Source organism: Panthera pardus, unplaced genomic scaffold (genome assembly GCF_024362965.1).
Source record: "Panthera pardus isolate Hobbes unplaced genomic scaffold, ASM2436296v1 HiC_scaffold_6, whole genome shotgun sequence".
Lineage (NCBI taxonomy): Eukaryota > Metazoa > Chordata > Mammalia > Carnivora > Felidae > Panthera > Panthera pardus.
In genome coordinates, this window is record NW_026526991.1 from 127,128,465 (window position 1) to 127,145,626 (window position 17,162).

Sequence of the window (17,162 nt, forward strand, 5' to 3'; positions counted from 1 at the left end):
AAGGTCTCAGACCCAAAAGACTGTCCCCCACCAGTCCCCCAGCTTCAGACACAACTCCCATGGTGTCGCCTGTGCTTCTGGCAACTGGCTATGGATCAGGGGTGTCTACAATCCCTTCTCGGGTTCAGTAATTTGCTATAATGGCTCACAGAACTCAGGGAAACATTTATTTACATTGGCCAGTTTATCCTAAGGGATATCATGAAGGATACAGAGGAACTGCCAGATGAAGAGGTGTACAGATGAGGTCTGGAAGGGTCCTGAGCATGGCTGACAGCTTCTGTCCCCATGGAGTTGAGCCGTGCCACCCTCCTGGCACGTAGATGCGTACACTGATCTGGAAACTCCCCAAACCCTGTACTTTTGGAATTTTCACGGAGGCTTCACCATGTAGGCATGATTGATTATAAAGTTAATATCTAGCCCCTCTCCTCTCCCTAGAGAATGGAGAGGTGGGGCTGAAAGTTCCAAGTTTCTAATTACAGCTTGGTCTTTCTGGTGACCACCCCCCATCCAGGAGCCCACCCAGACTTGCGTCATTAGAACAAAAGATGCTCCTACCACCCAGGAAATTATAAGGGATTTAGGAGCTCTGTGTCAGGAACCAGGAGCAGAAATCAAGTATGTATTTCTTATTATGTCACAATACTAAAAATCCGTATTGTTGTTGACTGATTTGAAATCAGAATAGCAAGAATGCAGAGTCCCCAAAAATTGGAGTGGGCATTTTGATTTAAATGTCAGAATTCCCTTATGTCCATTTTTACTTCTGCAGTATTTTCTTCACTGAGCCTGGGCCTGCTTCCAGAACGATCTGCGACTCTAATGGTGTATGAAGATGTTGTCCAAATAGTCTCAGGATTCCAAGGTATGTTGAATATTGAAAAAGAAAAGTGACTAACTTTTGGGCCAGCCACTAAAATCCTATTATAAGACAGCTTCTTTTCAGATGGTGATGGCAGTAAATTTACCCAGAGCTGGATACTATGCATGTTGTCCTATGAGTGCACAAACACACTTGAATTGTGGTTAAACTCTCCCCTGGCTGTGATCTTGTTTGTTTTAAGGCCAGCCTTTAACTGGGTGAGAGAAAAGAAAGGGCTTCACCACTCTGTCCATACCACATCTCTCTTTCTTCTCCAAAGCTGAGAATATTCACCTCATGAGTTCAGAGCCCAGGACCCTGTCTGAGCATCACTGAAGAAAGGTTCATCATAAATATTCAAGGAGGTAGAGTTTCAGTCTTGCGCAGTGAAAAGGATCTGGAGATCTGTTGCACAATAATGTACTTCACGCTCCCAAACTTAAAAATGGATAAGATGGTAAATTAATTACTGTGTGCTTTTTAACACAATAAAACAACCCCTCCCCCTTAAAAAACAAAGGAAGAAGTGTTCATAGCCTTCAAGAGTGGCCTTTTTCTCTGTCTTGTCCCTCATTGTCGTAACCCCTCTGGTATGTGGTTGTGCATCAGAATGTGCCCTTATACCTTCTAACTTCTCTTGCAGAGAAACCAGTACGGAAGGCTTGAGAGGGATTTCCCTGTGTTGGTGGTGGGGTTAGAATTGGGAAGAACGCTAATGTCAAACGTATTTGTGCCAAAGTCAGTTTCTTTCTCTAAAGCATGGGCTAGAGAGCGCTATTTCCTGGCTCTCAACGTTCCATCGGATTAATTTTTTTGTTTACTTCATTTTAATACCATTTAACACAAATCATTCTCTACCTCACCACATTCCGGTGCCATTTGCAAATGAGGTGACCCCATTTATTCCTTTTTTGAGTGGCTGTGGAGACCCTGCAGAAGTGGGCATGCAGCCGTTATAATTAACATATAACACTGTATTCCTTTTAGGCATACAGCATAATAATTCGAATTATGTGTATATTGCAAAATGATCGACACTGTAAGCCTAGGTAACACCCGTCACATGTAGCTACAAATCTTTTTTTCTTGTGATGAGAACTTTTAAGATCTACCCTCTCAGCAACTTTCAAATATACACTACAGTGTTATTAACTATAGTGACCATGCGGTACATGACATCCCCAGGACTTTTTTATCTCATAACTGGAAATTTGTACCTCTTGAGACCCTTCACCCATTTTCCCCCAACATCCCACCTCCGGCAGCCACCGATCTGTTGTGTTTCTATGAGTTCGGCTTTTTTAGATTCCACGTAGAAGGGAGACCATGCAGTGTCTGTGCTTCTCTGTCTGGCTTGTGTCACTTCGCATAATGCCCTCCAGGTTCAACCATGTTGTCACAAATGGCAGAATTTCCTTCTTTTTTCTGACTGAATAATATTCCACTGTAGATCACTTTTCTGCATCCATTTATCCATTGATGGACACTTAGGTTGCTTCCACACCTTGGCTCTTGTAAATGATGCTGCAGTGAACATGGGCGGGGGGAGTGACCGGGGGTTTCTCGAAATGAGGGAATGATTATGCTTCCTTCTCATGTTCTTCACTAAGAGAGGAATCGTTAGTGTCTTGCTCTCATTTCGACTGGACTACATTCTGATAAAGACCGAAATGATCTTTATCACAATTTTGGTCTTTATCAGAATGCAGCCCAGCGGAAGATGATAGCAAGAGGTGAATGCTTGTAATTAATGTCCTGGGTACAGACAGGCTGTGCTCACCCATTTACGTCAAGATTATGTCTGTTGATTAGGATGTTCTGAGTATAATTTAGAGCTGACTTCAGCTCTTCAAATATCAAATGGAAACTACGAAGCACCTGAACCAGGCTTCCTGAAGCTTGGAGTTTGGTACCCACTCTGCATTTCCGGAGAACGGGCACACACTTTGCGTTTCCTCAGACCCAGCCTGGTTGGGACCCTGCTTCTTCTAATCGGGGCTGTTGTTGCTGTGCCGTGTGCCCATGTGGCAGGGGACTGGCACAGAGCAATTAAATGCTGTCACGGCAGCCGTATATTGTTTTCTTTTTAGATATGCCTTAAGACCCATTTTTTCACAGAGAGGGAGACAAACCATAAGAGAGTCTTTTTCATTTTTATTTATTTTTGAGAAAGAGAGAGAGAGAGACAGAGCACGAGCCGGGGAGGGGCAGAGAGAGAGAGAGAGATGGAATCCGAAGCAGGCTCCAGGCTCTGAGCTGTCAGCACAGAGCCCGACGCGGGGCTCAAACTCACGAACGGTGAGATCATGACCTGAGCCGAAGTCGGATGCTTAGCCAGCTGAGCCCCCAGGCGCCCCAAGAGACTCTTGAATATAGAGAACAAACTGAGGGTTGCTGGAGGGGAGGTTGGTGGGGGGATGGGCTAAATGGGTGATGGACATTGAGGACACTTGTTGGGATGAGCATTGGGTAAGTGATGTGGTGAATCACTCAACTGTACTCCTAAAACGAGTATTATGCTACAGAACTCACTTGGATTTAAATAAATCTAAAAAAGACCCATTGTTATCTTTCACAGCCTTGCATGTTTTGATTTTTTAATTTAAAAAACTGACCACCGGGGCACCTGGGTGGCTCAGTTGGTTAAGTGTCGGACTCTTGATTTCGGCTCAGGTCATGATCTCACTGTTGGTGAATTTAAGGCCCGTGTCAGGCTCTGCTCTAACAGTGCAGAGCCTGCCTGAGATTCTCTCTCCCTCTCTCTGCCCCTCCCCTGCTCTCACGCTCTCTCTCAAAATAAATACACTTAAAAAAAAAAAGTTTAACTTATAGGGATCTTTGGTAGTAGCTAATTGATTATGGTGTTCCTCAAGGAAATATATTTGGACACTGCACTCTAAGAAAAAAAACACAACTGACCCATATCATGTTTTACACGTTGTTCTAAAGGCCGCAGCCACCATAATTTTCATCACCTGCTCTTTCTCTTAATTGGCCCCTCCCCTACCTTTTCCTCAGAGTTAGTCTTCATTTCCTCTTACTAGCTGTACTCATTCTTTGTTCCACTTTTCTTCTGCTTCCCGTGAATTGCTCATCCTTTTCCTGAGATGTTGGTCCACCAACATACCCTTTGCTAGAAAGTTCTCAAGTAGCCAGGCTGCTGGGCTTCTGCGGTGTGGACCTGCCAGTGGGCCTTGAGAGATGGAGAGGAGGGGCACCTGGGTGGCTCAGTCGGTTAAGCGTCCAACTTTTGATTTCAGCTCAGGTCATCATCTCACAGTTTGTGAGTTTGAGCCCTGCATCGGGCTCTGTGCTGACAGCGCTGAGCCTGCTTGTGATTCTCTCTTTCTCTTCTCTCTCTCTCTCTCTCTCTCTCTCTCTCTCTCTGCCCCTCCCTGCTTGCGGTCCCTCACTCTCAAAATAAGTAAATAAAATAAAAGTAAATGGTAAGTAAATAAATGGAGAAGAGCCAGGCTGCGGGGTACAGACCAGAAAGGGACCTTGTCCAATAGAGCCCAACTCCCCACCACCTTCCCCAGCCCTCACCCTGTGTCCTCTGGGCACCAGTATGGCTGCAGAGAACAGCCTTCCACCTCTTCTCCGAGCACTGCCCCCCTTCCTGGTCCGAAATGTCCCTGAGACACAGCCTTCCCTGCAGCCTTCTCAGGTGGGGGCTGTGCTCACATTACTTGTCTCCTTTCTCCTTCCTTCCTTCCTTCCTTGAGGATCCTTGGAGGTCAGCTGGACCACTCATCACCAGTGTCTGGGTCAGCTTTTCCTCCTGGACTGATGATACGAGCTCCTAGTTCCCAGGTTCACAATGCTTCTAGAAACGTTTCTTGGGAATGTGAGCCTCCATATGGAGGATGCCCCCGGGTCCCAGCTGCTCACCCACACCAGGGTGCCCCCCTCTACACCACCTCCCTCTAGAGGATGCCCCCTGGTGCCCCAGCTGCTCTTGCACTCCCAGGGTCTTTTCTGTCCCACATCGGTCACCCACTTCTGCAGTCCTGCCTTAGGCCTCATCATTCCGGCAAATCAAATGCACCACCTCCGAGCTCAGCCCCTGCACTCCCTCCTCTCACCCTGTGGCAGTGGTTCGCACACCACTGAGGGCTCCAGAGCCTTGACTCACTGTGTCCTTACCCACGGATTGCCTCCCTGCCCAGCCTACGAACCATGGCCCTTCGTTGGAATCGTCTCCTTGCAGACACTCCCCGCAGAGCTGCTCCCCTCCCCTTCTGCCATCTTTGACCGAATAACTCCTGACTCTGGTTGACCTGAGCCACTTGTGGCCACCCCAGCGCAGCTGCACGCGGCTGGAGGAAACCTCACCGGTGGTTGCCCCGACTGGTTGCACGACCACAGACCTCAAATGGGCATCGGTCCTGGGGCCACTTAGTCGTTTGTTTCGTGAGTCTCCAAGATGATTTTCACACCCTCTTCCCTACCTGCTGGCTTCCTGTGTGTTCACTCACACTCCCATCCTCTGTCTCCTCTCCTCACATCTCTGCCTGCTTCACTGAGAAGCTGAGAACCCTCACCGCCCCCCCCCCGGCCCCCAGCAAACCCACAGACCCGCTCACTGTCCCTCGTTGCACTGGAAGGAGTGTCCCTCTTCCCTTACGTGTGAGTCCTTCTGTTTGTGCTCAGCATCTCATCTCCTCTCTTCCTTCGGGATTCCAGAAGTTTTTCCTCACCATTTTCTCCTCATCGGGAGCGGGCAGATGTTAAAGTAGCACATCTCTAATGCTTCCACAACCGTGTCTGTCTCTAGCCACCGCCCTGGGTCTCTGCTGTCTTCCGGAAGGACGTCTGCACGCCCTTCCTTCCTGCTTCCTCGCCTTTCTTGCCCTGTTCAGCACCCTGCAAGTGGCTCCATTCAGACTGCTTTATCAGAGTCTCTTACAAGCCCCGTGTGGCCCGGCCTGAGGACATTTCTCTGTGCCTTCCCCTGGACTCTCCACGGCACCCAACAGGGATGACTCTGGTCGCTCTTGCTGGAGACTCTCCTATCTTCCATAACACCATGCCTTGATTTTCTTTCTCCTCTTGGTCACTTGCCGACACTCCAGTGACTGTCTGGGCCTACATTCCTCCTTCCCAGTACCCTCCCCACAATGTCTCATGGGCCCATGCTTTAATGCTGTGTAGACACAGATAACGCCCAGTCTCTCACCTCCCGCCCAGACTCGCCAAGAGGGTGACCCAGAGCTGGCTGCTTATTTGACGTCTCTGCTTGGATGTCCGCTAGGCATCTCAGACTTGATGGGTGTGTCCAACTTTCCGTCTCCGTACATGGTACAAGCATGGTACTTAAGTGGCCAAGCCAGACCCTAGGAACTATCCCTGACTCCTCTGTCCTCACAGCCTGGTTCTCTGGCACAGGTGTTTCTCCCCATCTGGGACACCACCACATGAGTCCAAGACTCCGTTTCCCCCTGGAGAGCTGCGGTAGGTTTTTAATCGGCTGTCTCCTTCCGCCCTTGCCGACCCATAATCCGGTCTTCGCACTGCTAAAGCGACCAGGTCACCTTGCTTCCACTCTTCACTGGTTTTCCCTGTGTACTTGGAATAAACTCCCAAATGCTTAGCCTCAGGGCTGGACAGTCCCCTGGCCCTGAGCCTCGGTGGCTATGCAGTTACCTGGAAGGGGAGTATTGGTAAGAAGGGGTCGAGATTGTAGTATCTGGATACATGTTCCCGTGAGCAGGCTCTCTGCACCCCGACCCCCCCATGCGTACTTCTTAGACCCTACAGTTCTCATTGTGGACCTCTCTTGTCCTGCCCAGGCACCTTTGACACCCACTGCACCACACGTGTGACCCCTTCTCGGCCCCTCTCTCCCTGGGAGCCACTCTACCCTCAGCAAGGTGTTTGTGATAAGGGCTCACTCTGAAACCCACAGGGTCTGTTGCTGTGGCCACACTTTACCCCACCGTGGCTGTCAGACCACCTGTCACTGCCTGCTCTGCTCCTCACTATGCCCCGCCAGCCCCGAGACCTGATCGTCTCTTCTGGTGACTGTGAGGGGGCTCTGGAAGGGTCTCAGCATCTGTGTCACACGCTGTCTGTAAGGAGTCACCTTCTCCCCTTGTGTGTGACCTTCATCTCCCCTTCTTACGCTCCGTGGGTCAAACAGGGTTACAACACGCCGGGGCCTCGTACCCCGAGTGATTTCAGAGTGTTCTGTGCTTACACACACTCGCATCGTCTCTGCTGCCCACACGTGTTGCCACAGCCGCCGCACTGATCCAGGCCCTGGTCAGTCTCTCTTGGACCAGGCAGTAGCCCCCAGCTGGTGTTCTTGTCTCTAGTCTTGGAGTTGAGATTGGAGCTGGACCTGTGATTAACCAGACTTCCTCCGTCTTGTCTCTCCCTCCTAGTCCACCTTGCCCTGAACTGCCAGAGGACTCTTCTGGGGGCAGAGCTCCAGTTATTTCACACCCCTCAATTGCCACCCCACCCCACTTTTGCCCTAGAATAAAACCCAGTCTCCTTAACACAGCACATACCGACCTTGTGACCCGGCCTCAGCCTCCCTTCCACACGTACTTCTCCTTCAGGGATCGTTTTCTAGCCTAACTGAATTTCCTTTTATGTTTTCCATCTGGGGTGTCCCACTCCATCTCCGAATCTGTCTTCGAGCCCTTCTTGGCCATCAAGAGCAGCTTCAGGGCCACCTCCTTCAGGTCTCTTCTGCATCTTCCCTGGAGATGTGGTTCATGCAGGTGCCTTGCCCTCCAACCTCGGCTGCCAGGGAGCTTATATCATGTGACCCCTGACTCAGGGGTAACCAGTCCACAGTGTGGCCAGGGGCTGGGATCCAGCTAGAAGAGAAAATCTGGAGCCATCAGTTCTTCGTTCTCTTCCTTTTACTGAGATCGAGCTAAGAACCAGAAGAGGTGAGAATCTCAACTGAGTAGTTATGAGGCGCAGTGGGTCTGTGACCATTCCAGGCCACCTGGAGAGGGCAGAAGAGAAGAGAAGGTCGGGTTCCTGGATGGCTCAGTCAGTTAAGCGTCCATCTCTTGATTTCAGCTCAGGTCATGATCTCATGGATTGTGAGTTTGAGCCCTGCATCAGGCTCTGTGCTGACAGCAGAGAGCCTACTTGGGATTTTCTCTCTCCCTCTCTCTCTGCCTTCTCCCCTGCTCATGTTCACTTGCTCTCTCTCAAAACTAAATAAAATTAAAATAGAAGAAGAAGAAGAAAAGAGAAAGTGTGAGTAAGAGAAGGGAGCCAGGTGGTGGCAGGTCAGAGAGAAGCCGACTGGGGATTAGTGGAGTCATGGTCAATGGCACTGCATTCACGTGAAATCTACAGACTCTTGCCGTTTTGCCCAGAGCTGCCCTGAGCCCAGAACCATGTTCTCCTGCAGCTTCCATGCCCTCTGGCTCCCATCCTTGTATTCTGACACATCGCTGTATCCCTTATGGCCCCTCAGGTCCTTATCAGTAACCAGAGGGTGGATTAAAACCCTCCAGCTGGGGTGTGTGTATCTTATTATGATACCTCCCTTTCTACCATATTTGGTAGTATACCTTATCTCCCCAACTAAAAATTTGAAACATGAAGGCAAGAAGTTTGTCATCTTCACCTTAAACCCCGCCCAGGCACTGGCCCTACACTTGCCGTATGATATATTCAATGAACAAGTCACTGAACGATTGAATAAATAAAATTTTTTCAAGTCTAAATAACCAGTGTTTTTTGCACTTCCTACATAGGTTGTCTGCGCCCTGATCAATTATTTCCTTTGCTGTGGCTTCTAAGAACATTGCAGCTCACACACACACACACACACACACACACACACGCACATATATGCACACACGCAGTAAGAGAACTTGAAGAGCTCTTTCTCTAAGGAGTAAGAAGCATGGTCCTACCATAAGGGTATTAACCATTCAGGTAGTTTTTGTTACATTTAATGTATTCACTCTCATTCCCTCCTGTGTATAACCAAAGACTGGGAACCACCTCTCCCTTTCTAAAATCTTTTTTGCATTCCAGCTTTTTAAAAGGACAGCAATTTTGTTATTTTTTTTTTAACTTTTCCTGGTTCATGAGTCTAATCATTGTTCCTTGCATTTTTCCTTGCCATGGCAGAGTTGAGACAGGACAGTAATACTGCATGATGTTGTTTCATGTTTTCTTACCAGTTGGAAGGAAAGCCATATGTAGATAATTTTGGGTCTTTGCAGTTCTGTTCTATAAAATTAATACAAAACTGAATTTACAAAAGCTACATTCAATTTTTCTCAGACTGGTCTAGTGTAGGTGCGTTTATTTATTTATTCTTTGGTGGATTCAGAGAAGAAAAAAAAATCAATTCTTACTTGATCAGAAACGTAAGTACTAGAAGCCTTTGGATTTCAGTGTATCGCTCGGATGTTATAATGTGGCAAACGCTCCTGAGAAAAGGCGGGTAGCATGATGACAGTTCAAACATGTTACGTGCATAGCCCTGGGTGATGATGCCCATTGTTTGGCTTTATGTGACACTAAAGTAAAAGCTTTGGAAGAATGAAGGTCACTAGGTGGAGATGAAAACAGGAGAGGAGGGAAGGAGCCCCGCTGTTCTCATTAGTTGGATGCTTCATGCTTCAGTTGGCGTTTTGTTTTGTTTTGTTGTTTTGTTTGCACCCAAGTAAAGTAGAATAAACTCATGGGAAATGAGAGGTTTCCTAGAAAAATAAAAAGACCGCCCACTTGTTTTCTTCTCTTGTAGGTATGGTCTTTATTTAAATTCTGACCATACACACCCAAACACTACTCTGTCATCAGACTAGCTTCAGACACAGGAAGTGCATAATACATGCACATTTCCAATGGAACAGTTCTTAGAAGTGACTTTCATTTAAAAAGTAAGGCAAGTGATTGTGTTTTATTGACATTGTTTTATAAAGAAAGCCTGGAGCAGTCTCACGATAACAATGTGGTGAAGGGGAAGGGCCAACTTAGTAATTGGTTAACTCTAGAGTTTTCTGCACCATAGACTGTCTGAAAATGTGCTCCTTGTCACAGAAATGCTTGCAAATTGCATTCAGACTTTGCAATGAGATGGGAAGTGAATGACAAGAGAGAACACTTACAGATTATTTTATAAGAATTATTTTCTTTGAGGGGCTCAGTCCATTAAGCATCTGACTTCCGCTCAGGTCATGATCTCACGGTTCGTGGGTTCGAGCCCCGCGTCGGGCTCTGGGCTGACAGCTCAGAGCCTGGAGCCTGCTTCAGATTCTGTGTCTCCCTCTCTCTCTGCCCCTCCCCCACTTGTGCCGTGTCTCTCTCAAAAATAAATATTTAAAAAAAATTTTTTTAAGAATTATTTCCTTTGAGTGTGTCGTGTACTTTTCCGAGGAGCACATTCACACAGAAGCCTGTGGGGAGGGGATCGGTGATGTTTCTAACGTTTAAATCTCAAGATGATTACTGATAAGGCGTGGACGGTAATGATGGTGGTGTTGGAATCTGGGGACAAGACCGGCAGTTGGCCTGCGGCTCTGGCTCCCACAGCGTCCAGCAGACCTTCATGCTGTCTCACAAGTGGGGCATCTTGTCGACTCTGTATGTGAGGACGTCTATAAGAAGGTGTCATGAAGATGCGCCACTGCTCATGGCCACACTCTCAGCACCGGCTCCCTCCTGGCTCCTAGGGCTCTGCTGGAAGCCCCGCCCACCTCGTCCATGCCCCGCCCACCTCGTCCATGCCCCGCCTACCTCCCTACCTCTCCTCCTAGCAATGACCTTGCACCGAAAAGAGAGGCCACCAGGGGACGCTGACCCTCCTGATGTGCCTGCTGTGGTCCCTCCCCCCCCCCAGGAGCCCCTCCTCAAGCACAGGGTCCCACCTCTTATCTCCTCTTCAGGCCTCCCTCACTCTGTAGTTCTCCTCCCGCTCCCCCTCAGTTCCCAAAACCCCAGACTTTAGAGAAGCCCTTGATAACCCACCTTCCTCCTTCAGCTTCTACCCGCATCTGCATCCTCCTCCGAACAGGACAGGTCTGCAGGGGAGGGGAGGTGGGAAATTAATGTTCATCCTGCACCTGTTACGCGCCCGGAGGCACCACTGGGCATCATATATGTGTGTGTTGTGATCTAAGCATCACAGCAACCATATTATGAGATGGGCGTCATTCATACCCATTTGAAAGTTAAACAACCTGAAGCCCAAGGTCACTCAACTAGAAGGTGGTAGAAGAAAGACTGAAATGTCGATTGAGTGACTCCACTGCTCTATGTTCTGTTGTCATGGTGGCTCTGCTTAGGGAGATGTACACGTTCACGGATAAACCTAATTAGGGGCGCCTGGGTGGCTCAGTCGGTTAAGCATCCGACTTCGGCCCACGTCATGATCTCACAGTGTGTGGGTGCGAGCCCCGCGTCGGGCTCTGTGCTGATGGCAGAGCCTAGAGCCTGCTTCGGATTCTCCCTCCGAATCCGAAGGTGGCTCCCTCTCTCTCTGCCCCTCCCCTGCTCACACTCTGTCTCTCTCTCTCTCTCCTTCAAAAATAAAAATAAAACATTAAAAAAAAAACCTAATCCAGGGCACAGTGAGATCAGTGCTGCAGAAAGATACACGTAGCGTCTAGAGGTTGGGGTGTGATCAAGAACGTCTCCACAGAAGAGGTGGCCTGTAGGGCACATCTTGGATGACGCGTGGGACTTGCAGGTAGAGACTGTGGAGAAGAGACATGAGCACGTGTGGAAGCACAGAGCCAGGCAGTGCCACGTGGCCAGAAGGTGAGAGCCAATTGTCAGGAAGTCCAGCATCTCTTCCGAGGTAGGCGTGGTGAACTAGGAGGGGAACAGAAGCCAGGGCTGCAAGAATTCCTTTCTGTCTCTTACTAACGGGATGCCTATGGACAAGTCACTTAGCCTCACTCGGAAAGCAGAGAGGGTTCTTCCTTCACAGGACTGTTGTAAACAGTAAGTGAAAGAATGTGTATAGAAGAACTATGTACATTCTAAAGCACTGAACTCTACCTGTCACAGGACGAGAAGCATAGTAATTGGGGTCTGCATTGGTCTGTAATTGTCGCTGCCATCATTAATTTACCAAGTGGTGGAGATCCGTTGAAGGTCTCTGGGCTGAGAAGGGATGTGACCGGAGTGCCTTTAGAAAAGTCCACGTATCCGTAAACGAAGTGGGGAAAAGGTGGTCAGGCTGGAGCACAGTTAAGGCAAGGGGTAAGGCAAGGTAATGCAGGGTGGGGGCAGAGAAGGAGGAGATGACAATGCTGGAAATGTTGTTGGGAAGGAGACTGGCCAGTCCTGGCAGGGAATGAATGCGCAGAATAATAGGAAAAATGATGGTGTCCTGGAAGCAAAGCTGGGTCTTGGGCAGAATGGGGTAGGGGGTGTTAGATGGAAGAGGAAGTAAGTGATGGTGTTGATGCGCCTGTGGGGCATCCAGGTGGAGGTGTCTGGAAGGCAGAGGAATTGCAGACATGGGGCGGACAGGAAGGCCACCGTGGAGGGGAGTCAGTGAGGAGAGAGCCCAGAAACTACTACGGAGGCAGCTGAAGGCAGCCCCTTAGGAACTGTTTCATCCGGAGGTGGGAGGAGATTAAAAAAAAAAAAAAAAAAACGCACTTGCAGAGGAAAAAGCCAGCTGACTCTGGAGAGACCAGAGCCCAGGAGCATGAATGCCAAGCAGGAGGGGTTCCTGGGCGGGGGCGACGAACAGTGTTGACCATTGTGAAGAGGTCAGCGAGGAGGAAGGCTGAGAAGTGGTCACGGGTTCGCAGATTATACAGTTGTCCATTGACATTAACGAGCGCAATGTGTGTTGTAAGTAAAAGCCACATCGCTGGGCGTTGGGTGGAGGGAGAGGAGGCCTTCGCTTTTGGTGGTAACGGCATTAAGGTCATGTTTCGGTGTTATTTTTCTAGATGAGGAAGAGACGGGTGTATTTGTTGGTTGTGGAGGAAAAGCCTGTAGAGAAAGATGATGGACGGAGGCAAGATTAGTTGGCTGTGCAAGTCTTGCTGTATGACACGCAGAAGGTAGGCTAGAGGCTTGGGCTGACTGTGGAGGAGACGGGGGACAGAAGGGACAAGAGAAGAGGGAAGAGAAGAAGGTTGGCCCCAGCAGTTTCGGTAACACATGATGAAGTTTTAGGGTGACAGTGGGGTGGTCCGGAGCCGGCCACCAAGAAAGAATTCTTGAAGACGTCTTTGGTGCGAAAAAGGTGATTTTATTAAAGCACAGAACAGGACCCGTGGGCAGGAAGAGCTGCACTGGGGTTGTGACAGGTAACTGATTATATACCCTCAGGTTGGGAGGGGGTCTGGGATAGAGTAAGTCTCTGAGGAATTTTGGAAGCAAGGTTTCCAGGACCTTGAGGGGCCAGCTGTTGCTAGGGAAATATCATTTATTACCATTTATAAAACCTCAGTCTTGAGACCCTACAGATGTTTATCAGGGGCCCATAAGCTTGGGGCATGATTGCCAGCATGCAGCTTGGGGCAGTTGAGATAAAGGAAGTTGATTTATAGCATCCTGGAGGTTGGGATGATGTTAAACTAAGGTTCTCTTTTGCCCCCAGCAAAGTGTCATCCTCGAGGCAGCTGAGCTCCTAGAGGGAGGTCACTCTGCCGGTCTCAAGGACTTGTCAATGGGCTGTAGGCAGTAAGGGAATTTAATTTTCTATTTGCCTTAGTTTCCCATATTACAGTGGCAAGCACTTAAGCCCCTTTCCTTTGTTCTTGGGTAGCTGGGAGCGTCCAAGGAATATCACACAGAGTTTGAGAAGAACAGAGAAAGTTTGAAAAACCACTATTGCAGAGAATGTGGGAGAGGCATCCGGAGAAGACCTAGCCAGTCCCGTCCCCTTCTGTCCCTCCCCCGTCCCCAGCCCATCACACCGCGTCCTGGAATTACAGAAATCTAGCAGCGCTAATACAGGAAGATGGGCCTGAGGTCATGACCGCTCCCCCAACCCCACGCAGACACTTGTATTTCATTTACACACGAGGCTTAGAGGAACTTCGACCCTTAACATAACTCCCTCCTCCCGTATTTCTTTGGTCATGTCAGCAGGCAGAGGTCTGGCCTTTGCTCTGTGTCGGGAAGTGTGTTCGGGCCCTCAGCAGACAGGTGTCCGTGTCATGCTGGTCACAGCGTGTGTCCAATCGGCTGGACAGGCCACACCCCCTTCTAGTAAACCTTCCCCAGGCATCACCCGTCTGTGCCCCCCACCTGGCAGCCACAGCAGATAGACCCCAGATGTCTGGCCAGTGACCAAGTTCTCTGGCACAAAAAAGGAAGGGGAGGGTGGGGAGGAGAGGTGGGGAGGGGACTGAGACGCATCTCCCACTGAAAGGCAAGATATGCCAGAGACCATGAGAAGGCTGCGTGCCTGTTAGAGGGAGGGGTGAGGGAGAGAGGAAAGGAGACAGGAGGGGCGGGCAGGAGAGACAGCCAGTGGCCCCTGAGAGCTGGGGTGCAGTGGGGTCTGGAGCCTCCCAAGTTCCAGCCAGTCCCCATGAGGGTATCAGTCTGATTCCCCCTTCACCTTTTAGCAGCCGCCCTTTTCCCTTGGTCTAGCTTGAGGAGATTTCTCTTCCTTCCAGCCGGAGGAGCCTTTGCAAAAATCTCAGCCTTCCCATCTTACAGCGGCTATTCCTGAGGCCTGGAAAGCTGCATGTGGATCTCACCCTGCTCTTCCTCAGCCCTCGTGAAGACAAGTCTCTCTTTGCCCCGTCACACTTGAGACACCCTTCTCTGCGTATTTGCAAGTTCTTTGTTTCCTCCACTGCGTGAAACCCAGGCAGGCAGCCGGCAGCATTGTTTAGATGAAGGGCAGTGGAGAAAGGGAAGTAAAGGTCTCAGAAAGTTCACTCCCGTTGAAAACCACACGATAGGAGCAGCGAATGATGTTCTGTAGTTGGGGGTGAAGAGATGAAAACAGAAGCGTTGCCTTTGACTTTCCATCTCTGAGTGCAGCGGGGTGCGGGGGGGTGGGGGAGGAGATCAGGGAAGCAGAGTGCTCCTTGCTGGGCGTGGGGTGCTCCTGGGGGACGCGAGGTGTCGGAACTCTGTGCAGACCAAGGAGGTGACAGGCGGAAGACATCAGTCTTCTGTGAAATCAAAGGAAGAGACCAGACTGAGCAGAGCTGGGAGTGAACAGAGACAGATACTTGGATGCTGGTGCCTCGCCACAGGTTGTAGGGGTACAGAGAGGCAGTGGTGGTTGAAACAGCACTGCATGTGGGTCCAGTTGCCTTCAGCGGAGGTGACCGAAGACAGAGGAGTCATGACTTTGGGCCTCTGGCTCCCGCGGGCCCTAGAGCGGGGCTTGTGTTTCATGGAGTGCACACCAGTCATCCGAGACCTGTAACCAGTGATGTTCAGGAGGTATGGAGAGCATCTGGCTCTCGGCCACCTTGGTTGTGCGCGTTCCAGCCAGCCTCCCCGAGCCTTCACGTCCGTTGGGCTTCTGTGGCCTCACTTGTAGAAGAAGAGAGATGTGGACTAGTTGATCCTTTGAGCTCTAAAACTCCCTTATGCTAGAACCCTTTCGGATAAGCTTATTCCCCACTGGAAAGTTTCTGATCCAGGGTTAAAAGGAACCCTGGAGTCGGCATAAAGACTGCCCACTCAGGGCAGGGCTGTGGTGCCTGACAGCCGTGGACTGTTGTGGGGGGAGCCCCCAGCCGACCATGGGGGAAACCTCAAGCCCTGGGCAGGCTATGCAGTGACCCGAGCGCCAGGGCGGATCACTGCTTTCGAGGAATCACTCTTTCAATCCGCACGAGTGTGCACTTTCATTGGTAAGGTGCTATCACTCCCACTTCGGTTACTTTTTGTCTTAAGGATGTTTTTGCACCTTAAGGATGACTTAGCACCTTGACATCTTGCGACTGTCACCAGAGCCATTCGGTGAACACGGGTTCAGGCTTTGCGATCAAAACAGCGTGTGGAGTACAGTCGAACTGCAGATGCTGTCACAGGGTAGCCTTCTGGGTGGGGCCACCCCGTCCTTCTGCACCCAGGAGCTGGGTGTGACGGAGGCACAGCACCTCCACTCCACTCAAGGGTGTCTCATCCCAAAATTCTCGACATAAGCTGTGCACCCCGCAGGCACAGACCGGATGCCACGTGGCAGCTTCCACCGAAGGAAGGGGGTTCAGTACTGTCGGGCTCTTGTTAGTAATTCTTGTCCGGGCTGCACACTTAATTCCCTTTGCTCTGCTGCTGTGTGGTGTGTGGAGTTAAGCCAGATTTTGCCAGATGAAGGAGGCGTGCATAACGGGATCAAAGGGTATCTCTTGCTTTGTTTATGTAAAGAGATGAATTGTCGTCTACTCCTTTCCCTCATGTGGACTTCCTTTCCCAAAACGTTACCCCCATCCATAGGCACACGCTGGGCAGTGAAAAGCTCGCTCACAAATGGGACTTAGGAAAGCTTTTTGTTAAAAACCCAAATAACATCCTGTGTCAAAACAAATGTGACAATGGGCTATTATTCCTGTCCCCATAATAGCATGTTGTCACATCTTTGCGCCCTGCCGTGAATGGGGGAGGGGAGGAGCCGCGGTGGGGGGGGGCGGTGGGGGGGAGGAGGCGTGCCAAAACGTGGAGAAGCACTTCCTGGTTTCCTTAGATTTACTGCCCCTTCGGGAGGTAACTCAGAAGTCCATTTCTGCAGGTGCCCGGCCACAGCCTCGCGTTCACTTCCAGAGGAGAGCTCTGCGGTTGCCTGAGAACACCAGCTACAGTGACCTGACGGCTTTCCTCACTGCCGCCAGCTCCCCGTCCGAGGTGGACAGCTTTCCCTACTTGCGAGGACTAGACGGGAATGGAACAGGTAATCTGAGTCTCTCCCCTGCTCAGCTGGGGCTTCCGTGTTTGGATTTTTCCGTGGGGCGGGGAGGATTCGTACCAAATGAAAGAACTGAAGCCGGAAAGTTCAAGTGTGCTGAAACTGTGTTACTTAAGGAACCCGGTCTACACCACTGCGGTGCATTTTAATGACTTTGTCTCCTTCAGTCATTCTGCCTCCTGTACCTTCTGAGCTCCCCTCTGGTAGACTTCAGAGACGTGCTTTCCACTGAAATGGTTGTGTTTGTGTTTTTCCAAGGGTAAGGTCCGAGTGAGGGGCTCTCTGCCCCTCGTCCCCACTGGCCCCTGGAGCCTGCAGGATGCACCCCGCCCACCCACGTGTCACAGTGGGGAGGGGAGGTGGCACTGGTCTGGTGCTGAGAGTGGGGACGAGGGGGCTGCCATTTCTAGGATCGGGAGCATTTCGGAATGGGAGCCTCTGCTCGCCTCCGTCTGTACACAT

The 17,162-nt window shown here is 50.2% G+C and overlaps 1 protein-coding gene across 1 annotated transcript in view; it reads left to right on the forward strand.

The window, feature by feature from the left end:
• Window positions 1-17,162, forward strand: part of FAM171A1 (family with sequence similarity 171 member A1) — a 134,789-nt gene that overhangs the window by 81,478 nt on the left and 36,149 nt on the right. Inside the window, exons 3-4 of the mRNA XM_053895770.1 lie at window positions 776-868; window positions 16,527-16,685. Coding sequence (XP_053751745.1) covers window positions 776-868; window positions 16,527-16,685 — 252 coding nt within the window. The remainder of the gene's footprint in view (window positions 1-775; window positions 869-16,526; window positions 16,686-17,162) is intronic.